Source organism: Trachurus japonicus, chromosome 19, assembly GCF_045865225.1.
Source record: "Trachurus japonicus isolate A0001 chromosome 19, Traja_1.0".
Taxonomy (NCBI): domain Eukaryota; kingdom Metazoa; phylum Chordata; class Actinopteri; order Carangiformes; family Carangidae; genus Trachurus; species Trachurus japonicus.
Genome location: NC_140925.1, coordinates 17,050,600 through 17,075,948, shown reverse-complemented (window position 1 = coordinate 17,075,948; position 25,349 = coordinate 17,050,600). Strand labels below are relative to the sequence as shown.

General features: G+C 41.4%; 1 protein-coding gene across 1 annotated transcript in view; it reads left to right on the top strand.

Annotated features, from left to right (window-relative positions):
• The window catches only part of cacna1g (calcium channel, voltage-dependent, T type, alpha 1G subunit), a 144,889-nt gene that overhangs the window by 54,634 nt on the left and 64,906 nt on the right, over positions 1-25,349 (top strand). The window contains exons 9-15 of the mRNA XM_085762278.1: positions 9,096-9,247; positions 10,603-10,788; positions 12,492-12,606; positions 14,029-14,184; positions 17,514-17,603; positions 22,626-22,640; positions 24,810-24,891. Coding sequence (XP_085618404.1) covers positions 9,096-9,247; positions 10,603-10,788; positions 12,492-12,606; positions 14,029-14,184; positions 17,514-17,603; positions 22,626-22,640; positions 24,810-24,891 — 796 coding nt within the window. The remainder of the gene's footprint in view (positions 1-9,095; positions 9,248-10,602; positions 10,789-12,491; positions 12,607-14,028; positions 14,185-17,513; positions 17,604-22,625; positions 22,641-24,809; positions 24,892-25,349) is intronic.

Here is a 25,349-nt window from a genome sequence, read left to right as displayed (position 1 = left end):
TTAAGAGCATTACCATTTATGGTGGAGCTGATGGAATAGTTGTGCGTCTGCCAACTATGTGACACAGCTCGTGGTCTATTTACTTGGAAAGGTCAATCGCTCTCTCGCTTTACATAAGAAACTTCCCCCTTGTCTTTATGGACCACGGAGGCAGCCTGCTCCTCCTCCCTACTTCCTTTTTCTGAATCTCTCCTGTCAACCTCCCCGCTCCCTCCATGAACGGTGCTGATGCCAAAATAGCCCGAGGAGAAGTTAAGACGCATAGAGAAGACAAGGGTGTCAAGGCAGAAGTAAAATGCATGGTTCCCGGGTTGGAAGTTGTTGTTGTTGCTGCTGCGGTCGAGGCTTTTTAGCTCTGACATGAGTATTGATTGAGCGTGTAGCAGTTATATGGCCACTAAGTGATCTGGTGTCACTTTTGGGTCAATTTGTCTATATTTACCAGAGGCAACAGTTTGATTTTATTAACCTTGAAAGCCATTCACTCGAAAAAGAAAGTGCACACACTGTGGATGGTTCTTAAACGGTGACATATTGGTGTTTGTTGCGGTATGTGACTTTGGTCTTGTTTTTTTTGTTTTGTTCTTGTTTTTTTTTATCGTTTTATGAGGACGGAAATAGAAGGTTAATTCAAGAAGGGCATGTTTTAAAGTCAAGAGCTTGAGATTGACATGAAGGGCGGAGACACACTCACCATAAGTGCAGATACGTGCGGCTGAAACACACTGCAACTTCCACTGAGACCCATCAACCTGAAATTTGCAATTAAAAAGTCAAAAAAGCATGCAGTTCTGCTCTGCAAAGCTCCAGCACTTTGAGTTGCGTTTCTACTCAAAACAAAAACATGGAACCATGAGCAACCCACAGTTTGCCAACCCTGAATCAAAACTGCATGCTCTTTTATTAAATCACTACAATTCTAGAGGAATCCAGTGATGGTGGACTGTTTTGACTGTTTTGACTTGCACTTTGGAACCATTGTCTGCTGTTGTCTTTTATTCAATTTAAGTGGCAGCCAAGCCAGGCTGTAAAGGCCGATGCCAGCATGTTAGCATGCTCAGAAACACTTGCCAATGTTTTGCATGAGAAATATTTACCACATTTAGCATCTTAAGCCTCTTAGTTTTTGGTGTTCTGTGCACAGAAACACACAGTTTGACTGAGGCAAATGTCAATAGTTTGGCATTTGATCATTAACCAAAGGGCCCGCCCCCACTCTAAAAGCCGGGGGTGCAACGGAAGCTATAATTGAAAAAAGGCACACAAATTTGTTGTTGAGGTCAGTATGCTTTGTTTGATTGATTGCTGTGGATGGGGATGGCTGTTTTCCTGTGGTTCAGCCACTTTTGCCTCCTTTTTTCTCTTCAAAACAAAAGCACCCTGACATTTACATTTGATAGATAGGATGAAGCTCAGTCCCAGGAGGACAGGCATTAGCATAGGCTTAAAGTTATGACTCTTTATGCACTGTATTTAGTATTTCTACTGAAGGCCTCTTGGTCCATTTTATTGCTGCATCGTTCAGACACACACATTTGCTTCTACTTGTGCCAAACCAAGAGAGAGAGTGGAAAGGACCCTCCTGCTCTGCTTCTTTCTTTAAACCAGAGACAATATTTATTCAGCTTTTATCCTGCCTTGCTGAAGGAATGTAGAAGACACTGGCCGTCCTCCAAGACAGGCCTCAGAGAAGTGTTTTTCTAATTTGTGCAATGGTGAGATGTAAACAGCGAAACAACAGCTCCTAATCCAGGTTTATAGAGGGAGGGCTTTTCCAGTCCTTAAGGCCATGAAATCAAAAAGGGAGAATCAATGAGGTGATCAAATGTTAGATCCAGTTATTTCCTGGTTCAGTGAGATGTCAAATAACCCGCTGCCTGTGTTTAGCAAGGTATTCATTGTAGCTCATGCCCCAGGTCTCCCATTTTATTCTCTTTGCATTGCACTGTTTTCAACATCTGTCTGTCAAAGATGGCACCATCGGTTGAAACTGACAATATACAAACTTATAGTATTTGAAAGCAAAGCGATTGGATTCCAGAAGATACTCCCTAAATTAGAAACTTTATATGGCTTTGAAAATCAATTTTTCAACTGAGAGCTATTCCTAGTTTGCTAGTTAGGTAGTGCTAAATGTGCTTAAAAGATCAACAGGCAGTGAGGTCAGAGTATGTTTGAAATTAATACATATAAACCGAAACAGCTGCAGGTTTGGAAGATGTTGATAATTGGCAGAACTTCTAAGAAGGATGGTTCCTGTAATCACTTATCTTTTTTTTTATCCTATTCAAGGTTAAATCATATCAACATGTGGTTTCTAGTTCAACCTCTACCGCCTGTATTACTACACATGGGCAGGATGTTGTGGTGGCTTTCTCAGAGTAAATTATCCAATATGCATTTTCACTGAAATCAGTTTTCTTGGCGTCAAGCTAATTTTCAATTATCTGTTGATAGGTGGATGATTTAGTTATTTAAAAATAAAAAAAACATAACGGTCTGCTTGTGCATTTTTTTGCTAAAATAAAAGGTACTTCTATCGTCCACAATAATAATAAATGTCGGTTTAAAAACATGATATTGTGTAATTACAAACAACAAAGGCTCTTCAGTCTGTGGAGCACCAGATTTAAAGGGACACTAAAAGGGAAAATATGTGTATTTGTTTTTTGGAGGAAATTGTACATCAATAAAACTCATGTCAGGATTAACTTAGTTTAATATGTTCAACCCAATGCAATATGACAGTGTCACTTTTACATGTTGCTTTTTATTTTATTCTTTGTTTTTCTTTGACTTGAAAGTTTCCTCAAAGCTTCTTTAAATTCTTATCACGGATAGGAGCGTCCTCCTTCATCCAAATCAGTCAGGCTTTTAAAACCAGCCACTCCACTGAAACAGCTCTGTTTACTGTGTTTGAAGCAATTAGGGCAACAGGAGCTGCAGCTCAGCCCTCCGTCCTCATCTTGGAGGATCCCTCGACATGATGAAGCACCGCATCCTGATCCTGTCTGAATTCTTCACTAAGGGCATCTTGACAAAAGTTCTCTCTTGATTTCGGGCGTGTCTCAACTGGGCGTTCGTTCTTTCAACGTGGATGAAAATTGCCTGGATGTCTTATTTGACAACTGGCTACACGTCTTCATCTGTCTTCTGCTTGTGCTGCTTTGCCAAAACCTTAGAAAAACCAGGCTTTATCTGACTCACTTCACCACCCAGCTATAGGTAATGCTTTCTCTCGCCTCAGCTCCAGCAAGCCTTCCTTCATACACTGTGTAACCCATATAAATGGTGCACATTGCGATGGCGCTTCTAGTTGTCGATAACCCATAAGTTTGCTGCTCATTGACCAACTGGCTACCCATGGCTGCCTGAATCAAATGCTAATGATTGCCTAGATAATGACTCCAAGGTCTGCACTGATCTACTTGGATGCTATCAAATAGGCATGTTCCTCCTCAGCCACTACTTTACTTTAAAGAGACCCAGAGGAGTTTGCTTTTGGTTATAAAATAGTCTCATTAACACATTAATGTGGATGAATCTATATATATCATTTTGTCTTTATAGTTATTTTAATATAATTATTTAGCGGTCGACTTGCCCAGCATTTCCTACTTTCGGTTTCCCAGACGCTGCCAGCTAGTTGGCATCGTTTATGGTCGGAACTATGACGGTATCTGATCGTCTTCAAACCTCTGACTTTAGTTTGACTTTCGGTCCAAGAATTTCACCGTGCGTGCGGAGGCTCATGGGAAATAGTGTGAAAACACTTTGCTTTCCGAAACTCCTCTAGTCCCTTTAAGGGACGTTCTCTTGAAGATTTTGTCTTCCACTCTTCACACATCTATTGAACAGATTTAGTACATCCTACTTACTTCGAAGGTCAGCCTCTAGTTTAATGTACTTACTTCAGTGTTATGCTTTCTGCTAAGTTAATGGACGGTGAATGTGAATTAGGTTAGGCTTTCAAATCATTGAGTCATATGAGACAAATCAGCCTCATAACTGTTATTAAATCAGAGCCAACCAACCGACCACAATGTGAAGTGCATCATTCTCCCTTTCATGTAGAAATTGCCTCCTTTGTGGCATGCCTAAGAAAACCACTTGATTAAACTAACAAACACCCACATATACACACACACACATTCCAGACGTGGTGCGGCATCATTGACAGTCTGAAGTGGAACAGAGCGCGCAACGCATCCCGTTTAGATTAGATCACTTCAGATTAGGTGACACTGCATTAACGCTGACCAGATTACACCGCTCCTCATCGAACACACTTCCCCTCCTAATGTTCCTGCAGCCCAGGATGAAATTAGAAAAGGGACAGCGTCTTTCTTTCTGACTTTAAAACCTGCACACGTGGACACATTCATCTCTCTCTCCAGGTTGGACACACACATCGGCGGCCATTAGTCAATTAAGAAATTTCTCCTGTTTGATAAACTAATGGCTGCAAGTCCTGCATGTGTGTGTGTTTGTGAGTGTGTTTGTCTACCTCCATGATTTTCTACGTGTGAAAAAAAAAAGCTTTTATGGTCTCATTCTCTTGCAGTACTCTTGCATGATGTCTAAGGAATGTTCAATATACAAGCTGGAACAATAGCAGAGCAGAAACAGTGGGGGAAAAATAATGACCTGAACCTCTCAAGGCCAGATGTCTGCAGGCCAAGTCTCACCTCATAAAAACTGTACTTCTTGTTCTGGCTTATCAACTGTATCTATTACACAGCTCTATGTGTGTCTACACGAATGGTTATAAGTGTGAGTATGTGCAGAGCTATGTGCACATACACTATAATGTGTGCATACATGGTAATGGGAGTGGGAGTAGAGCTCACTGTGTGGGTTTATGTGTGTGGCCTGTAGATGCACATCCACATGCTTATTAGTGTAACTTTGGGTACACCTGCATGTGCATTTGTGGTGTGTGTGTGTGTTTTGTGCTTCTACATAACTGTGTGTGAGAGCATTCATCTGAGAGAACACACAAACATCTAAGTGCCCCTGCGTTTGTTTACACTTTGAACTTTTCTTAATCGCACAATGCGTGTGTGCGCCCATGAAGGATTTGCCGCCGCCGTGCTCGTCAGCGTTCAAATGAATGTTCACAATAAAGCCGAGGGATCAAACGGGAACAGATTCATCTGTGTCTGGGAGCCCAGACGCAGTCGCGAGAGACACAGACAATGACAAAGAGGTGATGTGAACCAGAGAAAAGCTTGTTTTTCAGGAAGCGGGGTGCACTGGCAGGAGCTGCACTGCAGGATGTGGGCAAATTATTCTTTTTTAACAAGGAAGGAGGAGGGGAACAATGTCATGTTCTACCCTCTCCATATCCTCCACACAGTGCCCGTTCAACATCATCGCAGATGTACATGATCATGCTTAACTTGAAATATTACTCCCCAGTTACTTCTCTATGCAATTAATTGTTACTTTCTCAGTTGGCAGTTCTCGAAACTTTGAACTTTTTCCAATCTCATTCACTTTTCTCATTAGTTTGCAGCAGGATAAGTTCTTCATATTTATTGTGGCAAATGCTGATTCCACTGATTTTACATTTTTTCAGCCGCTGAGCTTGATTTGACAGCAGCCTCCTTTATACAGAGATCCTATTGCTCTATTGCTTTTAAGAAGACATATGGAGATACACCACCTTTACTTTCTTTGCAACAAAGGAAGGCAGCTTGGTGCTGTTCCTGTATTTTAGGAGGCTTACTGTAGCAGTCTGCTGGAATCATTGGCTTGACATGTAACACAACAGCAAAGGCACTTGCATTGTGCATTGTGCAGGGTGAACAATACTGTAGGGCCCGTAGAGCATCTGTTGTCAAAAAACCCCAATTGCTACAATAAATAATGCCACCCTGGTCCATCAAAGAGAGCCAATAGAACACCTGTGATGCAAGTGATCATCATATGTCAGTTCCCAACTCACTGCCTGTTCAAGTGCGACTGAGGGAAGGGACAATGGTGAAGAAGCAAAGTCAAATATGTCGCCTGATCAGACCAGAAGGCGCTGATCTTCTGTCCATCTGCATCTGGCTCAATCCATAACATAAAAGCTCCATAATATCCCTCAGATCTGTGCAGTGTGCAACTACTCGAAACAGTTCATTGAAAATAACTCAAATATTTCTTCTACAATGACCTATTTACTCAGAATGAGGCTCATTTCAGTGTTCAGAAGAACAATAAAAGGCAGTGCAGCAGCTGAAAGGGCTCCTATGAGATCTTTTGACGATGATTCCCATCATGTCCGTGGTCATTAAACCCATTCAGTGATCCCTATGGACAGATGCAATGGTGTGCTGCCTCTCCACTCTTTTTTCTGCTATTTCCTTTAATTGGACACCAGTCTGTGTTTAGTTACATAAACCTCGCCAAACCATTAGATGTTGCAATCATCACTTTGAAAAACATTTACAACCTGTTGTGTTATTTGGGTATGAGGACTTCTTAAAAGTAGCAGTGTCGACAAGTGAGGGTATTCTATCAAAAGCCAGTGAATTCAGTTTTGAACTTTCATGCTCTGAGTTATGGTGTAATATTAAGCTCTGATGTTGCTGGACTCTTTTCCTGAGGGGCTGAGGCTAAAAGCAGCTCCTGTGGGAACAATGATTTAATACCAAGCAACGTCTCGTGAGTGTTGACTCGCTCAAATGCAGTCAAAACTGTCAAACCACTCTTATTGAAGTTTCCTGAAGATGTTGGTTGCTTCTGACAACCTGGGCACACACGGACTGTGAATGACCCATTTCTTTTAACCACAAAATTTTGAAATAGCGTTTTTACTGTGCAGCTGTTATGCAATTACAGTAGAATCTTTTATTTTAGGTTTGGTGAAAAACAACTTTAAAAGTTTCAAGCCTGTTGAACCGGTGCCTACACTTGGCAGCACTGGTGGGTATAGAGTGAGTCAGGTCCAAAATGTAGTTTCTTCCAATAAGGCCAAAGTGATGTCACATAGTACTAACACACTCTGTATTACAATCAACTAAACCAGATTTTTTCAACCTTGGGGTCGGGACCCCATGTGGCGTCGCCTCAAATTCAAATGAGGTCGCCTGAAATGTCTAGTAATGGATAAAAATAAAAGAATTTTCAAACATTTTTTAAAACTAATTATTGTTATGATTAAAAACACAACAAACAAACGACTGTATTCTATACTTTAACTTTCTCAAATAAAAATCGAGTTCAAATAAAATGCAGCATAGCTGGCTCATCTTGATTGGCCGCAGTCACATGATTGCGGGGTCGCCAGAAATTTGTGATGTCAAAATGGGGTCACGAGCCAAAAAAGGTTGGAAACCACTGAACTAAACTAATATTAGTTCATTAATTTTTCCTTTATTGTGCTAGATAGAAAGAACACTTTATATCTGCCTGTTAAATATCAATGTAATCAATGCTAATCCTTTTAGCATTACAATAAGACTGAGTTGTGCTAGAGCACAATGGCTAACACTTACAAAAACCCTGTAGCACACTACTTATGTTCTATCCTTTGTTTAATATTTACCAAACCAAAGTGTAAGAACAACCAGTGTTTTTATGATTATTGTCTGACAGTATATGTTGAGCAGTGGCTATAGAGTACATAACCTGTTGTAAAATGTCAAATTGCCATTATTACACAGAGGGAGGACACTGGAGCACACGGTCAGTTTTATAGATTTATTAAGGTGCGGTCAAGTTCGTCAAGCTGAAGCGCGGAGGTTCTCCCCTTTTTGCTCATTTGCCATTATTACACTTTGGATTTTCTCTAGAATAAATAAATGAGAATGTAGTTAATGAGATAATGAGTGTTTGGGGTGCTGGTAGTTGGAGTTTGTTATCCTTGGCTAGCTGTTCCCAGGCTTTATGCTAAGTTAAGATACAGTAAGCTAACTCCCTGCTTGCTGTAGGCGTCTCCAAATTGTTAGATCATAAGTTATCATTCATATCAAAGTAATCTGCCAGTGTTGTTTAAGTGTTACATACAAACGGGTGCTGTAATGCAGCACAAGGCACCGTGATGTTCATCTATGTATTCCTTTCTTTATGTATCCATCACAGTGTAAAGTAATGGCTGTTGAAGCAGTCATTGTGTATAGTGATTAGTGGCAGCCCACCAGGACAGGCTTAATGACACACACTGTGTTTACATGACGTTACATTACCTCCTGGTTCAGCCGGGGGATAATGTTCCTGCAGGGACGACGTCTCTATTTATACACACAGACACAGACAGACACACACAGTGGGATACTTAGACTGTAAGACAGACAGTCACACAAACACACACACACACACACACACACACACACACACACACACACACACACACATTTTCTTACACATTTATGATGGAGAACAGGCAAACACAGATCAGACCTTCAACACCTTCCATCCACTCTGTCATGTCAGTGTAATGTGTGTGTGTGTGACATCATGTTCAAGTTGTGTAAACTGTTTATTGCATAGAGATGAAAGGCTTCGTGAAGTCTGCCTGGGGTGTTCCACAGTCCACAGACGCATCACATCATTCCCATCGGCTCTTTGCTCCTCGCCAATAATTACAGATAGTCGCTGTAGACATCAGATTTACATACTGTGCCGTATTTGGATGTGCCGCGCCTTTTATGTTTTGGATCAGATTCTTTCTCTTGTCTGCTTGCTCTCATTGCCATTGCCCCCTCCCTCCCATTTTTTTTTTTTATTTCTGGCACATATACACCCACGCTCCTGTGCTGTCACATACACACACACATGTACACACCAGTTGTTTGATGTAGATGTGAGTGGCAGACCAATTCTCTAATGAGCTTTGAGCAGACATCCCAGGCACATTCAGCCGCAGCACTGTGAGCACTGTGAGCGGAGTGGATCCCGGTGTCAGATAAAGGTTGTGAGAGTGTGTAACGTATGTGAGAGAAAGTAGCTGTGTGTGAATCGACAGATTTGTCAGATATGGATTGAATGTAGTCACTGACACATTTCTTTGTGCAGGTGTTGCTGCTACAGTCATATGAAGGTCTTTACTACTACGGTGTATTAACTCCTATTTCCTTCTTTTCTCTCTCTGTCTGTATCCCCAGCCTGACGAGTTGACCTATGCACTGGAGATCAGTAACATTGTGTTCACCAGCCTCTTCGCTCTGGAGATGCTGTTGAAGGTTTTAGTCTACGGGCCTTTTGGCTACATCAAGAACCCTTACAATATCTTCGATGGCATCATCGTGGTCATCAGGTGAGTTCCAAACCAGTGTTTTTTAAATATTCCCTCTGGGGAAATATAACCTGAAGGCCCTTTATATATACCCATGGCCATGATCATCGAAAAACTCAGATGTTGTGATGTAATGAAACCTGGGGGAAATCAACCACCACAGAGCAAAAAGGTACAGTCACATTAACGTTCCATCCAACAAAATATACCCAAATGCAGCCCTGGAAAACATTATAATGTAGGAGACTTTAAAGATAAAGATGGATGAGGTAAGGAGCGGTGTTAAAGCTCAAGAGTTGGCTGTACCTGACTCTGCTGAACTCCATTTACCAATGTAACTGGGGCTATCTATATACAGTATACGTATATGTTTATATATATTTTTTCCTATTTCATCACTCAAAGCCATAAGCCCACAATTGCGTAGTCTACTTTAAACCTTAATAAAACACGTTATGGAGCAGTAATATAAAAACTGAACGCTCATGCAGTAATCATAAAGGAGGAAATTAGCTCCATAGACCCAAAGCTTTCTTTGCATGTAGTTCTAAACATGTTTATTTCTGCTGTAAAGTTACGCATTGTAACATGAGTCTATGGGGGTCAGCTCACTTAGAGCATCAGCCTCAAGCCAGAGGGACTGCAGCTTTTGATTTCACATAAAGTGAATGGCAGTGAAGTAGCTGCTAGTTTCACATCATTCAGCCAAATACAAAACCATCATGCCTTCTAGTTTCAGCAGGAGTTGATGTAACATGACATTTACTCCTGTATTTTTTTGAATATCAGTAACATCAAAATCAGTAGCTCTACTCATACCCCACTTAAAGATTACTAACTAAAAAACAAAAGTCACATGGTGAGTCACATCATGATTGCCACTATGAACACAATGAATGATAGGCCTAAGTAAAATCAGCAGCTACAGCGGAGATATAATCATACTGTACATCGCCCGGCAACAATGACAAGCGCAGTGAGACAGAGGCTGTGTTTTCTGTATTTTCTGTATTTTGCATCGATGACTAGCAGAGAAACAGGACGTAACTTATTATTTGGTTGATGTACATTGTGTTATCAACTATTCATGTGTACAGTTTTAATCCATAGTGCTTGTCATTTTGTTGTTGGTAATGAGAGAAGTTTGTTATTATTGTTCATATAAATTTAAAGCTGTACAGATCATTACTTACAATAAGTCTAATGAGAATGTGAAATTAGGGATGTCTGATGAATTCACCAGAGTATTTTAGTGTCTGTCAGCTCGTTGTTTGGTTTTACAACCTGTAACATTAATAATTACGGTTGAGATGCTCTTTAAATCTCACCTGTAGATGTGTGTGTATGTGTGTGTGTGTGTGTGTGTGTGTTGTCAGTGTTTGGGAGATTGTGGGTCAACAGGGTGGCGGTCTCTCTGTGCTGAGGACTTTCCGACTGATGCGGGTGCTGAAGCTGGTGCGTTTCATGCCGGCCCTGCAGAGGCAGCTGGTGGTCCTGATGAAGACCATGGACAACGTGGCCACCTTCTGCATGCTGCTCATGCTCTTTATCTTCATCTTCAGGTAGGCAGGCTCATGGGAACGTGTGTGAACCGTCTTTCTTTTTCCTAATAGAGGACTAAAGGGAATTCAAAGGTGTGGGATGAAAGTAAATGAGTAGATCAATACCTGGTCACTTCTGCATGAGAAGCAGAGATCAGTTCAGACGTGACAGTAAGAGTGAGTCAATGCAATGACAGGACTAAGTGCTTTCTTTCATTTTGTCAGCATTCCTTTACTGTGCCTGGTTAAGCAGTGAGGCTGAGCTCAACACAATCAGAGTTAGAGAGGGTCATCGTATGTGTCTGATACACAGACTCTCTGATACACACACACACAAGTCCAACTTATCAACATTGTTTACTTTGAAAAAACAAAATACAACAGTCTACACATAGTTCAAATGAGGACTCGAAAACCTAAAGATTTTACAGTACTGACTGATTTAAACATTTTTGAGCGGTCATTACAACTGGACTCACACTTTTATGTCTTTTTGTGTGTTTATGTCTTCAAAAAAATGTGAAACGGTAGCTATAAAATCTATCACACCAGCGATGGACATATTTGAACATTTTTATTTGGAGTGCTAAAGTTTAGCCAAGTTATTTTATGTGGATATGATCTGTGTGTAGTGGTTTAGTATGAATGTTAAATAGGATCTGAGAGTAATTGGGTAGAGTGTTGAGAAAAGGTGAGATAAATATTCAACACTTATGATAACAGCATGATCTAATATAGTCATCTGTGTTGTAACTTGCAGTGTTGTTGAATTGCATTCCATAATACTGCCAGATGTTTGTATACTGTATGTATTTAGACTGTTTTTTTTTCTTCAAAAGGCTGCATACGAGTATGTATTCTTTTATACAAAGGCACATACACATACATACAGTACACACAGAGAGTTGGTTACTAGTTCTAACTAGGTATTTCTTTCTTTCTTTGAGAAGTGATTAGCAATATATTAAAATATCAACATATATGTAGATGACATACAGTATCGACATGCTAAAATGGCAATTTATGGTTAACTGAGAAAGTTAGTTCTCTAGTTGTTTTTGTAAAACCTCCCAGAGCCTTGTCATCACAGTGAGTGATCTGTACAGCGCTGTCTAGATAATACAAATGAAAAACAAACAAATTTGAGATTTGAATTTGTTTATATGTGAGAATAGGTTTTGTTCAGTCTTCTATTTATATGCCAAGTTTAACTAAATACTCCCAGTTGTAGCTACTAACACCACTTCACTCCTACATATCACACAGGCAGCTCAATCTGTGGGTAAAGCAAGTATTTGTTGAGTTATTCCTTTAATATCCAAAGAAGTGGACATAATGTTAGGTTATATCTTTGTTTCCACTTCCACTGGTGTTTCTTTCAGTGCTTTTTACAAAAAGAAAGAAAGAAAAAAAGAAACATAAGGTGTATGTCATTGCCATGGCTTGTGACGCTCTCCATGGTGCTGAATTTAACCTGGCACCAGCTCTCCACTTCCCTTATGCTTGTTGGCAACATTTCTGCCATTGTGTTTATGATCCAATGACTGTTTATTACCTCACTGACAGTGCTCAGTATATGGTGTGTTTGCTGCCTTTGCTTTTTTTTTTTTTTTTTTTTTTTTGGCTGATCAAAGCGTACAGGGAATACATTTTCTACACAAATAATTTACATTTATTTGTACTGTATCTAATGGTTTGGCACTCTTTTACCTTTTTGTTGTCAGTATCCTCGGGATGCATCTGTTTGGTTGTAAGTTCGGGTCGGAGAAGGACAAAGAGACTGTGCCAGACAGGAAGAACTTTGACTCTCTTCTTTGGGCCATAGTGACAGTCTTCCAGGTGAGCATCAGTCTCCATCCACACTTTTCACATCTCATTGCGCTATGCTCAGTTTAGCTGTGATTTAACAATCTGTGCGGTTGTTAAAAATTTAGCAACAGAATGACCTGAAGATATGCGAGTTCATCCACCATCTGGAAACCAGAACTTCATGTGTGATCAACCTGTCCGCTGAAGTGCCCCCGAGCAACTTCCCTTGCCTCATTCCCACTGTACCTGTTCCCATTCAGAGGCTGAAAGGACAATTTCCTCCAGAATAAATAAAATATATCAAATCAAATATTCCTCTCCACTTTCCTGCCCCCTCCCCCTTCACTCTTGCTCTTTATCTATTCTCATATTTTCTTCCACTCATCTAATTTCCATTTCCAACTATCTTACATAGGTGAAGTAGGCTTGCCTCTTGCATGATGTCACCTTGGATTAGTGACTCTCAGTGATCTCTGTGGGGCAACCATTTATCCATTATCTCTCCATAACTCACTGTATGGTATTTATTACCCTTAATATAGTAACCATTTATAATTCAGTGAAACATCTGATCAGAGACTATGTGATGTGCCAGCACGTCTCTCAGTGCAGAACATTGCACTGACATGTCTGCTCTCAGGGTGTTACACACAAGGGTTGATTGAGTTAACCTATTGTCATGAAAGCTTTTGATTTTAGTCGTGCATTTTTTTGAATAAAAAAATGAATTCATGAAATTTTAACTCATCGACAAGGAAATAAATTTGACTTGACTTGCCATAGATGATATCACAGAACTGAGAGTTGAGGACTTAAGATTTTGGACAGTTGTGTTTTTCTTTCCCTTATAAAGGGCCAAAAATAAATAAGCTCAAGTTTGGAAACTAGAGGAAATGTTATATCTCTTCTCTAAAATGTAAGATACAAACATCTGCATGTCTCACTGACTTCCAGCTTTGAGCTACTTTATTGAAGTAAACAGATCAGGTCAGGGGCAGACATTATTCTGCACTTACATTGTGTTTCCAAAAGCATAATCAAAGGCAGGGACGTCTGATTAATTTGCATACCACCTACAGTATAGCGCTCTAGGTGCCCCCAATACCGAGGAGCACCATTCATTATCTCCATGGCCAAGGAGCACATAATTGACTTGTATCCGTTTGGGGGATTACCATTGTATGATTAAAACAAGGCCCTGTTCATTTAAGCAAGGTCACATCCATTGTGTAGGAGGTGTCTCCTGGATTCTGTTTATTTTAGCTCTTACATTATGTTGGATATGAAGAATTATAAACTTCAGTAACCTCCACCTGAGGTACTTTTGTCACAAAAAAACATCAAAAAGTCAGCCTCCAGCTGTGTACAGCGACTAGGCCCCTGTCTGGAAGTATTTTAGAGATTAAATGCTTTTTTAGTCCGTTACACTTTTTCTTTTCTTCTCTCATCTAGATTCTAACCCAAGAGGACTGGAACAAGGTGTTGTACAACGGCATGAAATCCACCTCTCCTGTAGCTGCCCTCTACTTCATTGCGCTAATGACCTTCGGAAACTACGTCCTCTTCAACTTGCTGGTGGCCATCTTGGTCGAGGGTTTTCAGACGGAGGTAAAATGCTCTAACCCAGTGTAATGCATAACATGTACAAAGAAATCTAGTTTGGAATTATTGAGCTGCTTTGAAATTCCTCTTAGATCATTCTTGTCTTAAAAGAATGTGTAAGGTATAGGTTATTCTAGGGTGCAAGAGTGTTGGGAGTTCCCTCTTTTATGTATGTAGGTGGATTTACTTCAGTCTTACAGAGTGATTTAATTCTCAGGCATTAAACCAAATGAAATAAAAGAGTGATGTGCTAGTCTTTAGAGAAAAAAACAGTTTTAAGACTGAAATGTGAGGCTAAATTACTCAATGAGGTATCTATTCCATTTTTCAGTACAGACATATATAACTCTAATGATGGATGCTCACACCCACCCACACACACACAAAACAAATTCATGAGCACTGTAGGTATCGAATCTATAACTTTCCTTGCACTCTCTGCAGCAGGTTAAGCGAGGACGTGAGATCACAGTAGTCGCAGCCCTCCGTTCCCCCTCTTCTTGGTCTTCATCTCGCTGTCATCCTCCTCTCCTCCCACTCTTTCCCACTATCTCAGCAGTCATCCTCATTATTGTTCTGCTCATTTGCCAATGCAGTCATGCCATAAAGAACATCACACGAAAAATATGTCTCCACGACTAGACTGCGCATCAGCCCACACATCCCCTGTTTCATCAGTCTCATGCCTGGATACCTTCATCAGATACCCCCCCCTCCCCCCTCCCTTCTTCCTTCCACCCTCGTTCTCCTCATACGTACAACTCCATTGTACAACTATGTTAACCGCCACCGCACAATTGTTTGTAATTATTTTTCCACGACTGTAAAAAACCAAGAGCCGGCAAAGAGAGGGAGAAGAAGGAGGATTAATGGATAGCGTTGTTTGGAGAGAGGCAAGTGGGAAAAGAGTTTCTCTGAACATCATCAGAGCTACAGGGAGCAAAGCAAGTTGAAACTCATTGAGCAACCTCTCTTCACTTTTCAGCCAGCCCATTTGAAGTATGCAGGACTTTATTCGAGGCAGATAAAGCGACTGAGAGAAAGGAATAGTTGGTGAGATGAGATGGGGAGAATAAATCACACGAGTATTCAGTCCGTCTCTGGCTGTCTGCGTGTCTTCGCCGCTCTTTCTTTAAGGGGTGACAAAACCTCTGCTTTCATCTCTGACGCTCTTTGGCTCTTTGTCTGAGAGGAGGGAGGATAGATGAGGGGTGGCAGAGGGAGAGGTTGACAGCCTCATAAAATATGGATTAATTGGAATGGGCTTCTCTTACTATTGCGCTTATCTGCTGTACAAATATCAAGTGCATGACTGTGGTGAGTGGAATCACATGCAGGGTTGGATGCATTGACCTAAAGCTGCTTAAGATGAAGGCTTCGCAGGGAGGCCAGGAATTTAACTTGTTTTTATTTCTCCATGTTGACGGCACCAAACTGCATTAGTCTTGTCTGGGAGGTTGCGAGTGTTGATATCCAGCACTGTGACTGGTGCCGTATCTGTATGGAAAAGAACTAAGAATGGTGCTGCAGTGGCTCAAATCCGACTTGAAGCCCTTTGCTGCATGTTTTCATGTCTCTCTCTTACAGTATGTTGTCCTTTCACATTAAGACCAAAAATATAATATGTAGGCCTAATAATATCACCTAAATTCCAACAGACACAGGCAGGAAACCATCTGGAGGGTTGACGTTGTTAGCTGTTGTTTAGGCCCATGAGCATTCCTTACCTGCTGCTCCCTACATTTCTGTGAGTCATGATTGAAATGAAAAGGAAGTGTATGGAGTGTTGAGGAGGATCATTTCCTCAGACTTTTGTCAGTCTGATCATTTGACCAAAACTGGAATGAAAAGAGACAGACAACACCATCTGGAGCCTCTAGTCTTGTGTCTATTAATGTGGGTCAGTCAAAGCATTGAATGTATTATGTATAGTATCTGTATAGTGAATGTATTGTTGCTTAGTAGATTTTATAATAGAACCAGTGGTCTAGTGCTAATGTTTGATAAGCTAACTAGCATACAAACTTCAGGAGGTATTAAGTATTAAGATTTAAGTTTAACAGCACACAAAAGGAGAGCCAATGCTAACAGATAGCTAATAATTTTGGGGCACAGCAATTGCTGTTTCATAATGTATTTCCTTGTGCAAAAAGTTGAGAGTAATCAAAATTTTAGCTTGATTAGCTTTTGCTTTTGTTGGTATCTTTTGGAAGAAGAAGAAATACATCTCCCAAAAGACATACGGTAATGCATCCACACTCTCGTACTTGTGACCAAGTGTGGAAGCCCAGAGTCCTGTCAGCTGTGTGTTCTGCTCTCCTGCTCTGTTCTCCTGTATCATCACAAAGGTTAAATCTCCATCTCCTTTTTCAACTTTACACCCTTTTCTGCAAACATGAAGTTTATTTTTAGTTGTCCAAACTTTCCCTGCGTCAGGGTTGCTAGGCAACGGGCATGATGGTAACTTGAATGATGTGAGCCAAGCCAGAAGAGAAATGGAGCCAAGACACATACACACAGCCATGCACTTTAAAGTATCACTGTTAATGTTCATGTTCTTTTGGACATGAAGGCGAGGTGAGGAGGCTGTCGGCCCTTTTTGACTGCTTTTATTTTCTTGATTTAGTTCCTTCCTCATCACCATGCTCCCTCTGTGCTGTATTTCTTCTTCTGTCCTCCATCCCTCTCACTCTCTGGGTCTGTCTCTGTCTGGTGTGACAATGTGTCCAAGTGACAGAATCCAATATCCGCTGCAGAGAGTGCAACCACACAAATCTCTCTCTCTTTATGGCGGGGGAAAAAAGAGAGAAAAAAAAGATGTTATTCTTTTTTATTAGACCTCTCACTGTGACAATAAACACACACATGCAAACATGCACAATTCACACTTAAGCGCGCGCACACACGCACGCACTCGACATGTCGGCTAAAGGGGAATGCATCTTTGTCAAGCACAATATGTCCTGAAGAATGCATAGCTGCTGTGTGCTGTCATTACATTCATAATGTGTGTCAAGATCACTTTCACATCGGAATGATCCCCGACAATGGATCGACTGGTGGGTAAAATACGGCTGTGCATCTCTGACTATTCATGTTTTTGACTGCGTACTTGCCTGCAAGACTGTGTGCACGTGCAGCACTGCACACTGTCCGGGACAGTTTGGTATGTTCTGTTGAATGGTAGAGTCCTGATGTTACAACATGCTGAACCTCCTCTAACTTTCTCCTCCTGTTCTTGTCGACTGCTGTGATTCCACCTCTCACCTGTGTGCCTCTTTTCCTGTTTGCGCCTCCCTCTCCTGTCGGGCTGCATCCCATCACTTCCACTATAGGAAGTGACCAAGCGGGAGGACTTGCATGCCCAGCTGAGCCTTATTCAGCTGCCTGTAGAATCAGGGGTATGTACAGCACTGCAGCTCTGCCTTCCCTAACTAACCGCCTTCCCCACTGTCCCCCTCTGCCCTCCCTCACTTCCTCTTCCCCCCACCCACGCCTAAAGATGCTTTGAGGTGATGTCACAGATCTCTCGATGGCCACAGTTTGGAGGATCTTTGCCTTGGTGCTTCTTATTAATGCGTCTGCTGGCTTTTTGACATCATATTTACTCAGTCATAGGCCCCTGGCTTGGTAATTTATCAAATAGAATATAGTAGATGAAAATAAGCAAGTCCAAGCTATTGATTGTGTCTTGTCTTAATGGGCCACTCCACCCAAATTGGAAAAAGGTTCCTCTATATTTTTAACTTGTCCTCACTGGTGTTGGAGCCAAGCATATCGTCTGTGTTCTATCCACAGACGTTATGAGATCTTCGCTGCTGTCAAACAAATTCAATACAGTACTGAAGTGGGAAGTAAGAGCCCAGTTCATCATCAAACAGTATCAAGTGAGTTTCTGGAGTTTTTCCAGGGCTTGAATGGACACGACACTGATGAGTCATCAGGAAGAGCCAACAACAAAAGATGAGCAACTGCGATAGAAAATATTTGAGAAGGCCAGAAGGCAAAGGTACGAGTCGTCCCGCATTAAAATGTCAGTGGAGAAGTGAGCTACAGCTTGCACTGTGATTTTTAGTAATAAACATTTCATTAGCTGGCTGTAGATTTTGTTGCATCAGCCACTAATGGCAGAGTAACAGCAAAAGTTCAGCCTCTGTAGAAACCTGATAGATTTCATAGTATTCTCCACAGCCTGAATATGTATCATTGTATTTAACGACTGAAAATTATATTCAGTTTAATTTGAAGTCAAGTTCAAGTAGGAAAAGTAATAAAGAAAGTGAAATACGTGTATGAGAATCCTCAGATGCCTTCAAGCTGCACTATTTGTTAAAGTGAGGAAAAGTTACTGTAACACAACAAATCAAACATATTTCTTAACATTTGAAAAATAAGCTATGTGAAAATGAATATAAATGGTTGTTACAGGAGTGAAATAAAACAATGGAACATTAGCATGACCATACTGTACAGCTTGAAAAAAACAAGTATGCTGCAGTTAAGGTAAAAGCTCATAAGCCAATATGTAACTTTAATATTGTTAAAATAGCCGTAAGACTTCTTTGTTGAGAACATCACTGTAAAAAGTTGTCCTCACATTTCATAAACAGGTGGCTTTTTTTTCTTCACAATTTGTGTGAACCGGCCCTTTAAAATGAGTGCTTGTGATAATCACCCTAACAAAATACAACAGCAATACTGCACGGTGATTGGTTTTATCACTGGGAAACAACCAGTCTCTTCCAAAAGCCCAACAGAAATGTGGAAATGTGGTAAAAGCAATTTGTGGCTGCCCATATTGCCAAAAAACAGAGGACCTCCAACGTCGCTGCCAGAGAATGTGTCAGATCATCTCAAAGTCATGTGACCTGCTTCCTGCATGCTGCCCTTGCTGCTGGGACTAACCGGGGCCAACTGAGTGACTGTTCACAGCAGTTTAGGAAAGACAACAGAGGGCTTAAACACTTGCATCACTCTGCTGTGTGTGTGTATGTGTGTTTTCTTTCTCTTTTTTTGGTCCTCTTTAAAAGCAGACTCCATCAAACACACATCAAACCCCAGACTGAATGCTCACCTCCCACCAGCCCTCCACTCCTCTCTTTCTTTTCTTTCCAGCCTCGGGGTAAGAACGCCACAGTGGTGCTGCCAAAACCCCTCCTCTCTCAGTCTCTGTTTTTTGTGGCTGGGGTGCAGAGGAGACGCACAGTAACTGGGCTGGAGGGGTGGAGGGCAGCCAGACGAGAGGTTGAGAGCTAATAAAGAAAACAGAAGAGATGGACTCTGTTTGCATGACTCAGGCTCTCAGGGCAAGGCCAGTACACTCAGTGAAATGAGGCCTTTGCACAACAGATGGTTGTAAGTTTGGTCCTCACATCCTCTAATTTCAAATTCTTCTTGCTCTTGAGTTCTCCACTGTTGTTGTTGTTTATTTTGTTGGGTCACTGAGGGCCTGAGCTTGAAGTGGGGATGTTGAGTGGAGTCTGCTGTTTGGTCCTATGGGTGAAAATGTTACTATATTTCAATTCTCTGATGTTATCTATTATGAAACGTTGAACACTGTGTTTTTTGTGTACTTTATATATTGCATACACAAGCCAACTGTGGAAAACTTTGGCCATGAAATAGTTTTATATAATCTCAAGTTTGTGGTGCACATTTTCAGCCAATTTAAAAATGAAAATAAGAAGTCCATGAACACAATACCTACAAGTACAACATTTCAAACTAAATTTGATTTGATTGGTCAAAATGAGAGGTCAAGGGCACAGTGACCACACATTGGCCTTGTGAATGCAATATTACTGTGAGTCTTTGGGAATTTCTTTGAATTTGATACAAACCATGTCCATGTCCCATGTCCATGTCCAATGTCCACTTTGACTCAAGGTCAAGGTCAGAAAACACTTTTCGGTCATTTTCAATCTGACTGCAAACTAGTCTTAGCGGTGGAGGGCATAAACTGCAACCTGGTAATTCTAGTTTTTAGGGAGAAGTCCTGCCAAACAAATACATATTAATTAAAGCAGATATCAGCTTCACGGCCGTTTCGGCTAATGCTGCGTTCAAGGCAGGCTTTTGAAACCGTAAGTTACAGCTTCAAGTCACAACTACGACTTGGTAGCGTTCCAGGTAACCCGTAGCTCGTGTTTTTACCGTCCTGTTGTCTGTGAAAGTTCCCTATAACGGCCACTCGTAACTTCCGACCCGTGAACTCGTACCAGATCGAACTGGTATGACTTCACAGGAAGGAAAAACACAAAGTACGAGTTTCTTTGAACGCACCATGAGTTAGCAGCCCCCGCCCTTGTCAGGCATCAATTGGTCCTCGTGCTACGTCACCACATTCACGCGCATCCCTTGGCTGCACACACAGCCCTTCATGCCGTTCTCTCTCCTCATTGGATAACACTTGTATCCCACAAGGAAAATTTTCTCCTGGGGTTACAGCAGAGCAGAGTGACGGAGAGACTCGTGTTTAGGCTGAAATACTTCATGTAAGTGATTGCTGACGGAAAATAGGACTATTTAGGACTTATATTAACAAAAACATTCCACTGATATCTGCTTTAAATAATAGTGCATTTTCATTAAATTGTTTAGTTAAAGTTTTTGAGCTCAGGACAACACATATGCCTATGTCAGTGTTTTTCAACCTTATGGTCGGGACCCCATGTGGGGTCACCTGGAATTCAAATGGGGTCGCCTGAAATGTCTAGTAATTGATAAAAAAAATTACTGATACAATTTCTTACTGCACTAATTATTGTTATGATTAAAAACACCACACACAATCTTAAACAACTGTATTCTATACTTTCACTTTCTCTAATATAAATGGAGTTCATATAAAATGCAGCATATAGAAATATCTGAGCTGGCTCATCTGGATTGATGGCTGCAGTCACGTGATCGCGGGGTCGCCAGAAAATTGTGATGTCACGGGTCACGAGCAAAAAAAGGTTGGGAACCATTGGCCTATGTTATTGAGGCCTATGCCTTCCATACCTTTAGGGTTGATCTGCTACAGCACAGGTGTTGTTGTCTTTGAGGTTCAAATGCAGCTGTAAAAATACACTGTTGGTGGACACACTCACACACACACATACACACAGGCAATTACACCCCTTCCTCCTATCAACAGCCACCCACAGTCTCCCATTTACACCCTTACTGAACAATGTAATTGAGATCCCCCTGTGTGCTGCTGGTGTCTATTATTGTCTGGCTATCAGCAGCACGCCTGGTCTGGCCCATCTCCTGGTCCCACCACCATACCCAAATTGAGGTGGCAGAGTGTAAACAAACAATCCAGCTATTTCAGGACCAAGGATTTCCCTCGAGTCCAGAGCCCCCTCCGAAGCCATCATCTCCACATTTGTTTTCTCCAGTGAAACAATCCATTGTCTAACATTTGGTGAGAACACTTCCTTCTACTAACCCATCTTGGCTCCTCAAACAAAAAGTAGAATCAACATAAGCACACAGGTCAGAAATCTAATCATATTACCATCTGCTTCCCTCTTTAGATTACGTAGTAGTAAAACCAGAAAATATAAAAGCTACCCTTGTAATGGGTCTTGTACCAGTCTTATTTAATTCCTTCTCCTCCTTAATCTTTGCCTTATCTGGAAAACAAAACAAGACGGAGGAAAAACAAACACAAAATGTTCTTTCTTGTTGTTGTTCAAACTGCAGTTGGGCAGGGAAGCTTGCTTGTTTGGTTTTTTTTAATCCACCCTAGCTAGATCTTCTTTAGGGGATTTATTTTCTGACATCTGAATTACGAATTCATGTCTGCCTGTTCCGTGGAAGATGTCGTACGAAATGGATAAGAAGCAAAAAAGATTGAGAAGATGATGCAGAGAGACAAGATGGAGAGGGAAGAGAGAGTGGTGGAGGACAGCAACAGGATAAAAGAAGTAATTCTGTCAGATCAAAATCAGACTAGTGTTTTATTAATCTCTCCCTTGCAGTCTAATGTATCACTGACTGTTCCTCTTCACCTCTGCAGCCAGGCTGGATAGGACTTGAGTATAGTAGTTTAGAATAAAAACAACTAGTAATCTGTTGTTTTTATAATCGATTATTAAAAGTCAGTATTGGGTAATTGGGTAATTATAACCTGTGCTTCCACTGGGAATTTTAAACTATAAACTCTTCAGTCAGTGAAGTATACACAGTGGGAAGGTGGGATAGAAGAGGAAAAGAAAAAGAGTTGTTGACAATTGTTAAAAAAGGAAATAGAATGCCAAACCACCCTATGTTAAAACTTGAAATGCAAATATGGATAGATAGATGGATGGGTGGATGGGTGGATGATATTTTCAGCTGGATCATTATAATGCCGACCTTTCCCTCACTTGTTTTCTTGCAAACCTGTCGAATTTGCAAAACCAGGTTGATTCTGTTGAGCGAGCTGTTTTTTGTTTTGTTTTTTTGTGCCTCAGGAAAAAGAGAAGATGGTAAGGTTTTCCCAGGGGTCTTCACCTGGTCCTGTCAGGTCCAGTTGATATACTTACAGGAAGGCCTCACCACAAAGCCTCTGGCCTAGGTTTGATTCCTCTGTCGGTGAACACTGGCCTTTACAGTGACTACAAAATCCCACAGATACAAGCTAAGCCTAACTGGCCACGGCTCAACAAGAACAAAATCCAGGATGAAAAACACAACTCTCCTCCTTTTCCTTCCTACCTAAGAAAAGGAAGGGAGGGGAAAACGATGAGGCTGAGCACCCATAATGCTTTGTGTTGATGCTCCTCTGGGTTTGTCCTCACAGCTGTCCTTTCTGTCTTTTAATTTCTTCTTTCTTTTGCCTGGTGAGAAACGTGTGAGGTATATGTGTGATATTTTGTTAGTGGTATAATGTAATGTGCTAAAACACTTAAAACTATTGCTAAAGAGAAATTAACCCAATCCTTAAAGTCTACAACAGCAGTCAATACTACTGCTACTACACTTTTTGAAAGCCAAGATGTGAAGTCATGACTTTGGGTTGTGATTAAAAGCCTGAAATCTGCATAGTGTGAAGATAGCCAGATGGGCTGGGAGCCAGCAACACAGGCTTTTGCTTTATTAAAGTGAGGTTAAAGAAAGTTTCTAGACATCCAGATACGTGAATTAGATGATCCTGCAGAGACATCACCAGTGATCCCAGTGGAAGCATCTCAAAAACCAAAAGCAACAGAGGCATTTTGATCTACGTCCATTGGCCACGCCTCTTTTCGAAGGTGAATACTGTAGGCTACACCTTCCCATGACCGGTACCGTTATCTCAAATAAGACTTAAATGTGGTCTGGTCTAAGCAAGACTAGGTACCTCCAGGTGCTCCAGGTTTCCTGCAGTGAGCCAACATTTTAAAACTAAATCAGTAAGTGATATTTAAGAAGATGCAGGAGCGTGATGACCATGGTGATCTCCAAGTGGCCCTCGAGTTGATTACCCACTAGTTCATTAGCATCTTCTCTCCTTAGCTAATCTTCTTACTTTATAAATTGGGGGAAATCAGTCTGGGGCACACAAATAGAACCTTCAGCTGTGAGGAAAAACACATGCAAATTGGTGCCTCTAAGATAGCCATACCTAGCATGCCTCCAGTAAACAAATACAACACTACCCACACCCAGTTTGTCTCCAACACTCCTGGGAAGTTGGGAAGTTTCAAGAAAGTCATTTGTTAGTTTAATAAGAGGTGCACGGTGATTAGGTCCTGAGGCTTTACTACCCACAGTTTATTCACTTTGCTACCACAGAGATTTGACTCACTAGGTCGGCATTCCATTAATCCAGCATCCACCTGGCACCCTTGTGCATATTAATGGAGTCTGCAGGCTCTGGCATAGTGCAACAAATACAAAGCCGAAAACTGTGTTCACTGCAGTAGGTTCGTGAGTGGAAGACAGCGTGAGGCGCAAGGCAAGCAGAGGGTAATTAAGAGCTTGTGGGGGGAAAAAATCTGTGAAAGACAGTGAGGATGAGTAGATATGTCAACGTGAGATAATGTGGAAGACTCATTTTGACATCTCTGTCTGGAACAATGACAAAGCCAAACAATGGATGAAGACTTCTGCTGTTCTGACAAAAGTCAAACTGGGTTGCTGATTTCCAGATTGCTCTGTGCCACTGTGAAGTTTGTTTGGAGTGCGTCATGTGTACGTGTGAAAACCGTAGACTTAATGGATCACAGCAAGAAAAAAACACCGCTACTGTGTTTCTGTCGGGTCAATACGTCTGCCATGTTCTATCTCAGAAGTGCCTCTTTGCCGTCGATGCTGATTGTGTTTCAGTGTGGTTCCGCAGTGATTTTATTTTTGTCTCACTCTCCTTGCATGGCAACACTTTACATACTTGATCTTTCTCTCCCTCTCTCTGTAACCTTTGACCTCTGAACTCTTGGGATTGGGGAGAGCTCACCCTCACCTACCTGCTTACAGAGAAAGGTTGCCTCTAGTGACTGATCCAAGGTCAGATTTGAGCTTTGACTGAGGCGATATTGGAATGGGACACATACAGCTGAGCAGGGATCTGTATTTAGAGGCAACTTGGACCCACCTGATTTCTGTTAACTCTAATCAGGAACAGACACTTCCACAGATGTTTTCCTCTAACACATTGTATGTGTTTGTTTGTTAAGGATGATGAACCGGGCTCAGATTGCTTAACACAAAGTATGGAGGATGTTAACGGCAGCAAGAAGGAGCCATCGGCCTCTGCAGGTGAGGCACACACACACACACACCATGTGCATAGTGCACAACACATGCTGCATGGCTCCATTGATTTATCTTATTAACACTAGAGGAGGAATGCAAATGCTTGAACTCCACTGTGTGATTCTCACTTCCTCCATTTACCAACACCTGGAAAAACTTGCTCTGATCTGTGATCACACGATTAACATTCCCCCTCCCTGCAGATCCCTGCAGATTATACACCATGTTGTTTTTTTGAATAAATAAAGTTTGTGATAAGTTAACCAAGTTGGGCCTAAGGCATGTAAAGTACACCCTGTGCACCCTGTATCAGTCTTCCAACCACCTCCAGTGGGCACGTGGCTGGCTGTCGCTCTGCTCAGCATCAAACCATCAGCTTCATCCATAATTCCTCATACGCCAGTTCCCATCTCCTCTAATTACTGTGCTGCAGACTGAGCAGCCCAATGGAAACACTGGAG